At 46.4% G+C, this 14228-nt stretch overlaps 1 protein-coding gene across 10 annotated transcripts in view; it reads left to right on the top strand.

Moving 5' to 3' along the window:
* Window positions 1-13858, top strand: part of CHEK2 (checkpoint kinase 2) — a 46981-nt gene extending 33123 nt beyond the window's left edge. For all 10 annotated transcript variants that reach the window (XM_034638160.1, XM_034638158.1, XM_034638159.1 and 7 more), the window contains 8 exons: window positions 1749-1810; window positions 3427-3526; window positions 5504-5590; window positions 6352-6515; window positions 6714-6829; window positions 7854-7939; window positions 12524-12604; window positions 13741-13858. In XM_034638160.1, the coding sequence (XP_034494051.1) occupies window positions 1749-1810; window positions 3427-3526; window positions 5504-5590; window positions 6352-6515; window positions 6714-6829; window positions 7854-7939; window positions 12524-12604; window positions 13741-13830 (786 nt within the window). In that variant the 3' untranslated portion in view covers window positions 13831-13858. The remainder of the gene's footprint in view (window positions 1-1748; window positions 1811-3426; window positions 3527-5503; window positions 5591-6351; window positions 6516-6713; window positions 6830-7853; window positions 7940-12523; window positions 12605-13740) is intronic.
* The last annotated feature ends 370 nt before the right edge of the window (window positions 13859-14228 follow it).

The following is a 14228-nucleotide window of genomic DNA, read 5'->3' on the forward strand; positions in this document are numbered from 1 at the left end:
GACTGCTGGGCACCTTCTTGTGCTCCACCAGCTCTCAGACCCATCCGTTCCCAGGTGGGCCCTGGCCCTGCCGGCTGAAGCCAGGCAGAGCCAAGCAGCTTTCATTTGTTCCTCTGACCTCCTGTTCCTTTTCCTTGTGCGTCTTGTCTTCTGCTTCTCCTTTAATCACATGCGTAGAGTCTAGAGAGTCAAATCTTGCTTAAAGGTTTATATACATTGTAATTCTGCAGCACCCCAGTGCTCCCCCACAAACATTTTAGAACTCTTTGATCTGTTTTTTTAAACCGGTGTATCCATATTTCTACATAATATGAGTGAACTACTCTTGGTTTATCAATTTGAGATGGCCTGTTGCCTTGCTGTTACAGTATATGAGAATTTTAGTTTTCCTTTCCCCTCTATTCCTCTTAATATAATACTACAGTACATTTCCAGTGTCTTCATGATTGTGACAATAACAAATGGTCACGCAGAGCAAGTATATACTGTGATCATCAGTAAGGAGTGGGGGAGATGGCTGTGTATGCCATAACCAAAATGGGGCTGGCAGGGGTGCCTGGGTGGCTCCGTCGGTTAAGCGTCTACCTTTCGGCTCAGGTCATGATCCCAGGGTTCTGGAATCGAGCCCCACATCGGGCTCTTTGCTCTGCTGGGGACCTGTTTTTCCCTCTCCCTCTGCCCTTCCCCCTGCTTGTGCGCACGCTCTCTCTTTCTGGCAAATAAACAAATAAAAATCTTTATTTTTTTTTTTAAGATTTTATTTATTTATTTGACAGAGAGAGAGACAGCCAGCGAGAGAGGGAACACAAGCAGGGGGAGTGGGAGAGGAAGAAGCAGGCTCATAGCAGAGGAGCCTGATGTGGGGCTCGATCCCAGAATGCCGGGATCACACCCTGAGCCGAAGGCAGACGCTTAACCGCTGTGCCACCCAGGCACCCCAATAAAAATCTTTAAAAACAAAACAAAACAAGATGGGGCTGGCAGAGTCTACCCTCAGTGGGTGGTGTTTCTCTTATTGCTGATGTTTGTATTAATCTGGGCATTGTATGAGTGTCCCATGTGCCGGCTGCTCTGCTGAATGTTGGTCCTAGAGAGATAAATAAGACTTGACTCGACCCGTGAAGTGCCTGATGGAAGGAGACCCGCGGCAGGTGTTAGTTTCCTTTTTCTGCCCTCCTGGAGCTCACAGTCTGGTGGGGAGACAGACACTGAAGGTGCAGTGTGAGGCAGCACAGATGAGAACCGATGCAGGGGATTGTGGATGCATTCCGAGGGTGACGTTTGGACTGGGGGCCTGCTGCTGGAGGCCAGGTGTGCCCAGAGGGCTGGATCACCAGGCAGGAGGGTGGCGAGCCAAGCATGACATTGGGAAAGAACACAGGGACTCTAGGGCAGGAGGGGTGTTTTGTGGTCTGGAGAGGAGGATGCACGCTGGAGTTAGGCTCTTCAGGTCCCTTAGGTGTCCTTCAGTTCCTGTGCTCTGGGGCAGTGAAGAGGAATGCTGGGGAGAGACTGGCCTTTCTTCCATGGTTCAGTCCTTGTGTGTGAAACATGAACCGCCCCTCGCCAGCTTGGTGGGATGGAGGGTTTCTTGCACGTTCTTACTAAGGAGCCAGCTCAGTGTTGTTCTGCCTTTTCTGCAGTATGAACTTCAGAGTGTCTTGAGGCAAGGAACCAAATGCCCAAGTTCTGCTCCTGTGGTTTTCCTCTTGGGAGCTTCTCACTACTTTTCCTCTTTTCTCTCTTAGCCTTGTATCATCAAGATTAAAGACTTTTTTGATGCCGAAGATTATTATATTGTTTTGGAATTGTAAGTAATAAACTTTTCTATTTGTTTCTATTTAATTGCTTATAAACCACCAGAGAATCTAAGGCTGGCGCGCATTTTTCTCATCCGGGAGGCCCTTGTCATATGTATGTGGTGGGGCTCACAAAGTGTGCATATGGGGTTTGTGTTGATTCTAAAATTCCTCCAGTGTTTCCAAAGGCACGTGGCTTAGGGTTCCAGGCCCTGGGTCTGAGGCCTGAGTTTGAATCCCACTCTGCAGGTGACTGTTGGTGAGTTTACTTCATGTCTCTGAGTCTTCCTTTCTTAGTGTTGAGGGGGTCATAATAATGACACCCCCATGTGCAGAGTCATAAAGATTAAATACAATGAGGGATGGAAAGTGCCCAGCAGAGCCCCCCGTACACATAGGTGTGCAAACACAGGTGGATATTAATTACTCTGAAGCACCTACCTGGGTGGATCTCTCTGCTTGGGATCGCGGTACTGGGTGGCGTGGTGACACCTCATTATCTTTTTGTTGCGGCTTTACTTGTTGGTTCCTGTCCGTAATCACGAAGTCCTGCCTTCTGTGTGGGACCAAAACAATTTTCGGTTTCGTCCCTGGAAGAAGCCTGTCTTGCTCATTCCTGCATGCATATGCAGTGTTTCTGGGAGCGGCTGTTGTGACAGACCGGCAAGGCTTTGCTCCTGAGGGGCACACAGTGGTAAGCAGGTTGACCACTTAAGAATTTTATAGTAAACAGCCTCAATCATCGCACTAGGAAAGACTGGACGACCCTTGCAGTGTTTAAGGGAATATCTGCTGCTGTCGGACTGGACCTACTTAATTAAAACAGTTCAGTAATAATACAGTAACAGCCACTGAGACTGACAAAGTCCTTGCTGTGAGCCAGTTCCTGCTCCAACCTCTTCACATGGATTGACTCCTTCGTAATGGTCATCCAGGTTACTTACAAGTTACTGATGGGTTACTGTGTTTAGCCCCACTTTACAGAAAAGAAAACTGAAGTTCAGAGGGATTGAATAACCCTGCCAAGCACTCACATTTTGCCAGCTGCCTTACCTATATTATCTCTTAATTTTTACAACAGCCATCAAGGTGTGTGTGTGGGGGATGATCCCTGTTTTTTAAGAGCCAGACACAAGCTCAGAGAGGTGACATAACTTGCCCAAAGTCCCACAGTGGGAAGTGAGGGAACAGGGGTTCAGACCCCAGTTGTCTGATTGCGGGCTCCTGCTTGCTGCTGTAGGCCAGCCACAGGATCCCCTGGGGTGTGTGGTAAAAACGCAAACTCGTGGGCTCTGCCTCCAGTCCACTGAGTCAGATTCTTAAAAGCTCCCAAGTGTGTCTGGTGCCTACTGCCTGCTGCTTCCAACTTGCCCTGTTCCTTCGTTTCCAGCGAGGACCTCTTCGCCATGGAGAGGACACTTACTACCTCACTGCTCTTACAAATGGGAGTCCTCGAGAGTGGATACAAAAAGGCAGCTCTTTGCTTGTCTGAAAGAGCATGTCGTGTGTGTGTGTGTGTGTGTGTGTGTGTGTGTGTGTGTGTGTGTGTGTTATTGTCTTCCATTGTCTTCCATCCAAGTGAGTCTCCCGCCAGGAATGAGCCCCCTGCTTTGCCCGTGTCTTTCAGGATGGAAGGAGGAGAGCTTTTCGACAGGGTGGTGGGGAATAAGCGCCTCAAAGAAGCTACGTGTAAACTCTATTTTTACCAGATGCTCCTGGCTGTACAGGTAAGAGAAGCCCTTGGTTCTTTTGACGCCCTCCTTGTAGCTGAATTACTCCCTAAGTTAGGCAGAAAGCGAGGGATGGTGCATAAAACCCGGAGGGCAGATAGTCTGTCCGTGCTTGTGTTGTTCTGTTCTTGGCAAGAACATCCCACCCCTTTGACTCAGACCAGAGAGCTCTTGCTGGGAAGCTTACGTGACAGTAAGAAGGGGAGTTACAGAAATAAACACAGGGCCTCACGTGTCTTCTCTTTAATGTGGAGGTATATCTGGAAGGGCACTGATCTCTGCTTGGGCCTGAACCTTTTAGAAACCCCCCTTACCTGCTGGGAGCTTGGGGGCGGGCAGGTGGGAGAGTAAGGCTGGCAAGGTGGGGTGGTTGTGACAGACGGATCGCTCCCCCAGCACACAGTACCAGGTGGCCCCGTACGTGCAGCCTCCTGTGAACGGCAGCGGCAGGTGGGTGGATGCACGCCGCCTTACCTATTGGGTGAAAGCGCTGGGTGGAGGAGCAGCCGGTGGCACGCTGCCCCCCTAGAGGAACGTCACCTTTTCAAACCAAACTTAGCTGTGGCGATTCCCCATCATGATTTCTTCCCCTGAGGGCCCACTCCATGCAGGAAACTGAGTGATTGGAAGCAGCTCTCCTGTTGAGGGAGATTCTCCTGGGGCTGGTTCACCTGGGTTTGCCCTCCTGGGGGGCTTTGTTGGGTCTTTCTCCTGTTGACAGTGTTTTGGAGGGATTTTTGCTCCAGACCCAGAGGGGCATCCAGATAAATTGAAGTCCATTTTCCCTAACCATAACTCTCTTAATGATTTTTTCTCTCCCTTCTGTCACACCGAGAATATTAAGATGAATTGAGTGCAGGTCGGTGGATGTGGGAATTTTTTTCCTAAGAAATGACTTTGTGTATAGAAATGATGAGTCCAGAGACATCGACATTCTATTTCAGACATAGAGATTGTGAAGATTAACTCAGTCTTCGACTTGAGGAATATGCGAACTCTGGGTATTTAAACAGATAACTTACAGTTATGTAGTTTATAGAGAGGCCCTTAAAAAATATTCTCAGGAAAATAACCAAATACATTATTTTGATGGAACTTCTGTGGTTTACTTTAATAAGATCACAAAATTCCTTTATCACCCACTTACATTTAAAAAAATATTTTTGTGAGAGAGAGAAAGAGGGAGAGAGAGAGCGTGAGCATGAATAGTTGGGGGGGGTGTCAGAGGGAGAAGCAAATTCTCTGCTGAACAAGGAACCAGATGCGGGACTCAATCCTGGGACCCTGGGATCATGACTTGAGCGGAAGACAGACACTTAACTGACTGAGCCACCCAGGCACCCACCCATTTACATTTTTACTATTGAAATCGACACTTTATATTTCTGGCAATGTGAAGGGATGTTTATTATTTTGAAGAGGAAATAAATGGTCTACTGTCATAAGTGGCATTTTAATCTTTTTCTTTCAAGATTTTTTGTTAAGTAATCACAACAACGTGGGGCTTGAACTCACAACCCTGAGATCAAGAGTCGAATGCTTTACTGACTGAGCCAGTCAGGCACCCCTAAAGATTTTCTCGAAAACAAATTTGTGGGGCACCTGGGTGGCTCAGTTGGTTAAGCGTCTGCCTTTGGCTCAGGTCATGATCCCGGGGTCCTGGGATTGAGCCCGGCTTGGAGCTCCCTGCCCAGGAGGGAGTCTGCTCCCTCTCCCTCTTCCCCTCCCCCTGCTTGTGCTCTCTCTCACTCGCTCATTCTCGAATAAATAAATCTTAGAAAGAAAGCAAACTTGTAAGCGTTAAGCCCATTACCCAGTAGTTTCCTATAATTTGGGGGAATGTGGTTGTGAGTAACCTGGCTTATGGTTTCACCCAGCTGTAAAGGGTGTGTGTGTCTGTGTATGTGTGTATGTCTGTCTTTACTCACCTACCTACTCCATAAATCCAAGGGTCATGCCTCCCTTTCTGTGTAGTACCTTCATGAAAACGGTATTATACATCGGGACTTAAAACCAGAGAATGTTCTACTCTCATCTCAAAAAGAGGACTGTCTTATAAAGGTAAGAAATTTATGTTCTATATGTGGCCACACCAGTAGATTTCTGTTCATAAACTTATAAAATTTGTCAAGTAAAAAGTGGGGGCATAAAAAGGTAGAGAATTTGACCTTTCCACTATTAGCAATTATTTTAGCGATCAGGCAGTATTGCTCCGATCGAGATTCTAATGAGCATTTATTGAGCTCCACTATATACAAGCCACTTTTGTGCAGAGAGGAAGGACAGGGTCTAGATGGATGAGAGAATCCCATCCCCTGTCTTCCCTTGCTTTCTAAGGCAGTGTGCTTCCCAAGCCTGGCTTCACTATAAAATCTCCTATTGATTAAAAAAAAAAAAATCGTGACACCCAGACTTCATCTCAGAGTTTGCTGAAGGTGGCACCCAGGTATTAGTACTTTTCCCAAGCTCCTCAAGTATTCCAGTGTTGAGATTGGTTGAGAAACTAGGGTCTAAGAAAAACCATAGATAACTAATCAGGACCCTAGAGTCTGGGTTAGATAAGGGTTATAAACCTTTTGTAAGGTTACCACAGATAAGTTGGAGAAGAAACCTTGAGCTTCCTTGGCTTGGAAATTTTAATTTAAGCAAAATGAAATTTAACTTGCAGTGTTAAAAGTTATGGATTCCAGATTAACAGCAGGCATGAACCGTTTAGGATAGGAACTGATCTAGCCTGCATGCCTTTTAGGACTGGCAGACTATGTTAATCATTTTGTTTTATGACACCATTAAAAATGATTCCCTTTTGTCCTTAATTTTAGATTACTGATTTTGGGCAGTCTAAGATTTTGGGGGAGACCTCTCTTATGAGAACTTTATGTGGTACTCCCACCTACCTGGCTCCTGAGGTTCTTAATTCCTTTGGGACTGCTGGATATAACCGAGCTGTGGATTGCTGGAGTTTAGGAGTTATTCTTTTTATTTGGTAAGAAAAGTTTCTTTGCTTCAGAATCTGGTTGGAGATAATTAGGTGAAATCAGGAACGTGTCCAGGTAGAGAGCTTGTGTTTAAATTGGGTGACTTTTTTTGACCATTGATTTAAAGAAAAATCTAATCTGTATGTCTGAATGCCACTGAGAATATAATTTGATTTCTTTTCCTGTCTCTGTCTTCGAATATTCAGCCTTAGTGGGTATCCACCTTTCTCTGAGCATAAGACTCAGGTGTCTTTGAAGGATCAGATCACCAGTGGAAAATTCAATTTCATTCCTGAAGTCTGGACAGAGGTCTCAGAAAAGGGTATGGATATGAAAGGTTTAAGAATTTGTGGTTTGCTCAAATGTGTGTGTGCCGTGGTGGAAATTTCTTCTCACATTCTGTTACGTTTCTCCTGTTAATTCTGATTTTCTGCTTGTTTTGCACCTTTTGAGGGGCAAAGGAAGTTAAGAACATAGGCTCTGGAACCAGGCTGACCGAGGCTCATATTTTGGGTCTGCTACCCCTAGCTCTGTGACCTTAGGCAAGTTACTTAACCTCTCTGAGTTACCGTTTCCTTTATATGTAAAGGGGGGTACAGTAAACCTTTACCTTAAAGGGTTTTTGTGAAGGTTAAGTGTAACCTAAGCAAGTGCCTGGTACCTAGTAAGTGTCCAAAATAGTAAGTAACTTTTCAGTCACAAAGTCTCTTTTGAGTGAGCTAAAGTAATTTCTTTGTGTTTCAGAATAAAAAGTATAACTTTGTACTTCTCGACAGGTAAAGTAGAAAAGGAAAACTAAATGTCAGGTTATGTAACATAGACGATTCTGTTAAATCTTAGAATGTCGCAGGAATAATACTGTTGCAATATAAAAGCCAGCGTCCACTTGTTGCTTGCTGTCAAGCTTTGTTTCTGCCAAGCCTGCAGTTCCAAGGAGCCTGTTGCTGGCTGAGACACTCTCACTGTCAATCCAGGGGTCTCGGGAGACTGGCTGAGCACCCTGAGCATCTTAGAGAACTAGGTAGAAGTTCAGATTTAATTAGTTGGAACTTGAGTCCAGCAATGAGGGGGGAACAGGGAGCGTCGAAGAGGTGGTGATGTGTGAACAAGGAGAGGTGGGGGGCGTTGTGGTCCTTCCTGGTGTTCCCTGAGAGCTCTGAATACAGAGAGTGAGAAGGACTGGGGAGAGGGAGTGCCCTGCCCTCCACACCTGCTGACTTGAAATGACCTCAGCCCCTCTCCCTTTCTGGATGTTGGCCTATGATTCTGGTGTACTTTAATTTTGCTGATTTAATGTATCTACCCTTTCCACTATGATTTGATATTTGATTATCTTATTGCTTTAGCTCTGGACCTTGTCAAGAAGTTGTTGATAGTGGATCCAAAGGTGCGTTTTACGACAGAAGAAGCTTTAAGACACCCGTGGCTTCAGGTGGGTATGGGACAGTGCCTCCCGGCATAAATTTGTTCGAGGCTGTTTATGCACCTGCTTTAGAGTGAGCTTTAGGTGTGTTGGGTCTTTTTCTGCGTGCATATGGGTCATGCGTGTAGATGTGTCTTTAGGTAAAACTTTTCAACCTGTGACTCCTGGGATGCCAGGACAGCTCACTCTATGGCCTGTCCTAGTCCCACTTGGGTTCCCCGAGTCTGCAGTTCTGCTGGGGTACTTTGAGAGGTGGTTCTAGCTCGGAACCTCCACCCCCACCTGTGCCAGCCTCTTCCCTCAAACAGGTGGGATGGGCTGCATCCCAGTGCCTTCAGCCTTAAGTCAGAGGAACAGGGGAAGGAGGAGGAGGAGGAGGAGGGCAGCTTCTCTGGGGGAGAATCTGGCTATTTCTTAAGCCTAAGTGATTGGGCATACAGGGTCCCAGTTATTCTTGGTGAGTAAACATGCCATTAGTGCAGACTGTCACCTGCACCTTTCAAGTCTGTATTACCTATACAGGGGTTGTGGCTGTTGTTGGATTACACCCTGACCTCATTTTAGCTGCCAGACTTGGAAGTCCTTTGTTTTGCTGGACTGATCTTTGGTTTTAGAATTAGCTACAGCATGGGGCAGGTTTTCTGACAGATGTCAGGCCTTCCGTTAAGTGCAGTTTCCACTCAGCACAACCATCCCCTTTTTGTTAATTTCCATTTGGTCTGCTTCCTGTGGGGATGGGGAACTTAACCAGCCAGCTTGAGCTAGAGGCTCAAGTACTCTGGGGGTTACTGGTCCAGAAACTCCTTTGGGCCATCTAGTCTCAGTACTGTGCTTCTGGGACCCTGGGAAGACTGCCCCTGTTGTTTCTTTGTCCCAACCCTCCATACCTAACAGTTTTGCTCAGGTCAGCTCAGGTTGAGAACAACAAATCCCTAAAAGAAAAAAAAGAAGTAGATACATTTGTTTGGGCTATTGCCCTGGATACAGCAGTCTCCCCCCAGAAGAAATCTGTCAGATGATTTAGCACTTAATAGACCACACAGATTTGAAACAGCAGGACCCTGGAGAAAAGGAATTTGGAAACAAGGGTGCCTTTGCATGTGGGGATTTAATTTTGATGAAAAAGAAAAACATGCCTCTTGGCTCTTTTTATGTGCCCTAATAGGGAAACTCTTGGGGCCACATGTGGAGGTGAAGGAGCCGAGCTAGTCTTGGAGCTTGCCAGTTAGGCCAGGGAACAGGGTTTGTAGCTGCCTGCAATTTACGAACGTGCGTAACCCATTTTTCTTGTTCTGTTTGTCTCAAAAGTAAACCGTTACTAACAATTGAGGAAGAGGTGAAGTTCCGCCCTGCCACGGGGGTCTCACTGGAATACTCTTGTCCACATTTTGTTTTTGCTGCAAAAGGTGGAACGAGCACACAGTGAGGACAAGATTGCAGACGCTGCCTGTGTTAATCATCTACTAGTGATAGCTTAGGTTGTATTTTGGGAAATTTCAGTGTTTTTGAAGAAGCCAAATGGTTTTTTGGGTCTGGCTCTGGACTGAGTGTTTGGAATGTGAGTTCCAGTCTCTCTTGCTCTTAGCAGAGCTCAGTTTGGGGAATACTCTTTATATCATCCTATGACACCCTGTAACATCCACTCTTTGGCCTCATACTCACTTGCTGAAATAGAGAACTCCTTCCTGCATGCCTTTGGGACATTTTACGATTTAAATTTTTTTTTTTTTTAAGATTTCATTTATTTATTTGACAGCCAGCCAGCGAGAGAGGGAACACAAGCAGGGGGAGNGCATTTTACAATTTAAATTTTTTTTTTTTAAGATTTCATTTATTTATTTGACAGCCAGCCAGCGAGAGAGGGAACACAAGCAGGGGGAGTGGGAGAGGAAGAAGCAGGCTCCCAGTGGAGGAGCCCGATGTGGGGCTCGATCCCAGGACTCTGGGATCGCGCCCTGAGCCGAAGGCAGATGCTTAACGACTGAGCCACCCAGGCGCCCTACAATTTAAATTTTTGAATGGATTGTAGACATCTCCAAGGAAGGTGTTTGCAGATACACATTGCTACCTGTGGTGTATAATGAGCTCCTTTTCCGTATTGTTGCTAATTGATGACTTGTTTAGTTTTTTAATTTATTATTTTTTTTAAAGGAATTTACTTACTTGAGAGAGCGAACACACACAGTGGGGGGAGGAGCAGCTGATGAGGGACAAGCAGACTCCATGCTGGGCATGGAACCTGATGCTGGGCTCGATCTCACAACCCTGAGATCATGACCTGNAGAGCGAACACACACAGTGGGGGGAGGAGCAGCTGATGAGAGACAAGCAGACTCCATGCTGGGCATGGAACCTGATGCTGGGCTCGATCTCACAACCCTGAGATCATGACCTGAGTCGAAATCAAGAGTCACACGCTTTCCCTGATGACTTGTTTTAAATATAGGCCTAAATAGGCTTGTGGGCAGTTCTGTCCGGCTGTATCGAAGAGCTGCCCTACGGCGTTGCTGTGTGCTTTCGTTTCTTTGTGCGTTCATTCTTTCAGAGGACAGTTAATGAGCTCATGTGTCAACACTTAGGTACTGGGGATGCAAAGAAGAGTAAGATTAAGTCCTTGCCTTGGGGTACTGACAGTCTGGGTGGGGGGCCAACCCCTACCGTAGTAACAACAGGGCAGTGGGATACACGCGGCAATAGGGGTAGGTATAGAGTGTAGGGGGATCCGCAGAATGAGATAGGGCGGTGGTTCTTGGGCTTCAGGTACTCTTGGGTTCACACAATATGAAGAGGTTCTAAAAGCTGAGTGGCCTGGGAATGGCATGGGTTGTATTGGTTTGCTAGGGCTGCTAAAACAAAAGACCACAAAAGCCACGGGGTGGCTTAAACAACAGAAATTTATTTCCTCACAGTCCTGGAGGCTAGCTGTCCCGATTTCAAGCTGTTGGCACATTTGGTTTCTCCTGAGGCCTCTCTCCTTGCCTTGCAGGTGGCTGCCTTCTCTCTGTCCTCACATGGTCTCTTCTCTGTGCTCACATGCCTGGTGTCTCTTTCTCAAGAGGACATAATTGGATTGGAATCCCACCCTAATAGCCTCATTTTAACTTAATTGCCTTGTTAAAGGCCCTGTCTCCACATAGTCCCTGGGGGTTACTATTTCAACATTTGAATTTAGGGAGGGGAGGTGGACACAGTTTAGTCACAGTGGGGGACCGCATTTTCATTGTTGATTGAACCCCTCTGTATGGAGGCCCCTGTACCTTTTACAGTGCCTGGCTCCTAAGGCCACTCAGGAAGTGTGTGTTTGTTCTCTGAGCGAATGAGAAAGGTGGGTGAGGGGAATGGGCAGGAAGGCCTGACGGGCATTCCCCATGGAGGCTGTGAGCAGGAATAGGAGGAAAGAGGGGAGGGAATTTTGAGAGTGGCATGGTGTAGGAAGTGAGATCCTAAGTGAGATTGTGGAGCAGAATCCAGATGAACGTGGTGCTCTCAGAATGGGCAGTGGGGTGCTGCACTGAGTGGCGCAGTAAACAGTGGGATGGAAGCAGGTGATCAGCTACTAGGTAAAGAACAGGTGAGTTAATCTTCGAGCACTGCAATTTATCTATTCGTATCAAACTGCTGAATGTTGGAGGCCTTCACTCCTGTGTCCTCTGCCCCCACCTAACATGGTGCTTTTGGCTTAGCAGGAGGAATGGGAGGGGATTGGGTGGGAAGGTACATGGGGCTTTGGAATTAGGCAGCTTTGGGTCTGTCTTGTGAGTGGCTGAGTGGGGCTTCCGGCTGGTCCCGTCCTAGTCATGGATGTTTTACCTTTCTGAAGATGGGAGAGTTGCAACAGGTTACTTTTCAGGATTCCCAGATGCAAATCCTTGAACCCTGCAGAAGTAACATTCATGGAGATGGGAGTTACCCTCATAGACATCTGGGCAGGAGTTCTCTGTGTGCACATGCACCCTCCCCTCCCCCTTCTCTCTCTGGCGCCACAAAACTTACCTGTAATGCTGTGTCTGTTCATCTGTCTTCCTTTCTCATTAGCTCTGGGATATTGTGGGCTTCAAGTCCTTCTGATGACTTGTGTAGTACTTGCTGGGAGAATTTTCTGGGGTGCTGGGTTGCTTTGTTAGGGTGGCCCCAGTAAATGGTCTTATTGTTGGCAGGGGGAGGGGGCACCTTCTGGAAAGATTTGGGCAGCTTTACGGAGTCCACCCACAGGGGACTGAGCCAGTCCCAGCCTCTGGCTTCCTGATTGCCCTTTCTCAGGATCTGGGATGCTTGTTCTGAAAGTCTTTTGAGTGCTAATGTCTGTGGTTCTCTGTGACCCACTGAGAGCCCTGAGACATGTGGGTTTGATTTAGCCAGTGTCAACTGAGCATTGACTGCTGATTAGACTCCTCTGGGAAGGCGGAGGTGAGGAGTGTGTGGCCCATTACCTCCTGGAGCTTCAGCAAGAGCATGCCTTTTGGTGGACAGACTGTGTATCCTTACCCACTTTCCTCTTTCCAGGCGCAACCTAGCCCTGTCTTTTGAGGAGCTTTCTTTTCTTCAGACACAGTCCACTTAGGTTTTTTTTTTTTTTTTTTCATTTCTTCACAGGATGAAGACATGAAGAGAAAATTTCAGAAATTACTTTTTGAAGAAACAAAGTCAACGGCTCTACCCCAACTCCCAGCCCAGGTATTCCAGACGATGGTTGTTAAATGTAGGCTCAGTTTTAAAGAGCTCGTGAGCAAGGGTGGTGAGCTTGAAAGGTCTCCTTAGTAGCAATTGCTTAATATTTTTTTGGAATAATGTAGTAGATATTTTGTTTCAGCTCAAATCTGCTTTAGCGCCCTTGGAAGATTTAATAAGGAAGAGTATGTTTAATGCATTAAAGAAGCACAGCCAGGGATTGTCATTCAAGAGGCCTCCTGCAAGGCAAATTGGAAGACTCCATTAGAAGTTCAACTTTAAACTTGTTGGAAATTTTTTTTTTTTTAAAGATTTTATTTATTTATTCGACAGAGATAGAGACAGCCAGTGAGAGAGGGAACACAAGCAGGGGGAGTGGGAGAGGAAGAAGCAGGCTCATAGTGGAAGAGCCTGATGTGGGGCTTGATCCCATAATGCCGGGATCACGCTCTGAGCCGAAGGCAGACGCTTAACCGCTGTGCCACCCAGGCGCCCCTAAACTTGTTGGAAATTTAAAATCTGGGTGAGTGGTTGATTATTTATTGATTATAATTTTATTCCTCCAAGGCTCTTTGTTAGCATTAGTTAATACCTGTTAAACTTGTTGGAAATTTAAAATCTGGGCGAGTGGTTGATTATTTATTGATTATAATTTTATTCCTCCAAGGCTCTTTGTTAGCATTAGTTAATACCTGTTCATTCCTCTCCTGCCTTTTTTTGGTGAATAATACTCCCCTTTCCACTGTCCCCTCGAAATTTTATGAATGGGAAAACAAAGACACAAAAAAGATGGTCTTCCCACAAAAAAAGCAAGATTTGGGGCTCCCAGCCAGAGGTATTACAGTCCCTTTAAACTTGATAATTTAGGAGGAGGGGACAGAGAGGGGGGAGGGTGGTTATGCTGCTTACTTTCAGTATACATCAAGTGGTCGGAAGCCACAAGGGAGAGAAATGTCTGTTCACTAACACGTCTGAGTCTGGGCAGGTGTGGTGGGGATTCAGATGTCAAGGGGGACGGCTCCTAATTCTTGGTGCTGGAAGTTCACACGAAATGCTCCAAATCTACTGGAAGCATAGTGGGACACTTTGATCATCTTAAAGCCAATGGTTTTCTTTGAACATTTCTCCCTTTTTACTTCCAGCCTTCCACGAGTCGAAAGCGGCGTCTTGAAGGGGAAGCAGAGGATGCTGACACCACAAAGCGCCTGGCTGTGTGTGCTGCTGTGTCGTGAACACTGGTTGAACATGAAAGAAACCTGCTTTCTTGAATCCTGCTGCCATTTTCTTTAAATCTTTTTTTTTTTTTTGTAGTTTATTTTAATTATGGGGATGGCTACTTTTTCGTGATCATCAATATACAATTCCAGACTTAGGGGAGCCTGGGCTTTGTGCTTCTGCTTGGTGATGAGCTCTTTAGTTGCACACCTTTTTGTGTATTTGCAGTTTTGTGCTTTTTGTCTGGCGCTCTGCATTGGCTGGAACCAGGTGGGTAGCCCTGGTGTCAGCCTGGGCAAGCTGCATACAGATTCGAAAGGCACTTTAGAAAGTTGCAGGGAAAGGGGCACAGCAAGGTTGGGGTGGAGTTTGGAGAGACTGGCTGGTCGCCAAAGTCTTCATGAGATGGGAGGTA

The sequence above is a fragment of the Ailuropoda melanoleuca genome, chromosome 12, assembly GCF_002007445.2.
Source record: "Ailuropoda melanoleuca isolate Jingjing chromosome 12, ASM200744v2, whole genome shotgun sequence".
Taxonomy (NCBI): Eukaryota; Metazoa; Chordata; class Mammalia; order Carnivora; family Ursidae; genus Ailuropoda; species Ailuropoda melanoleuca.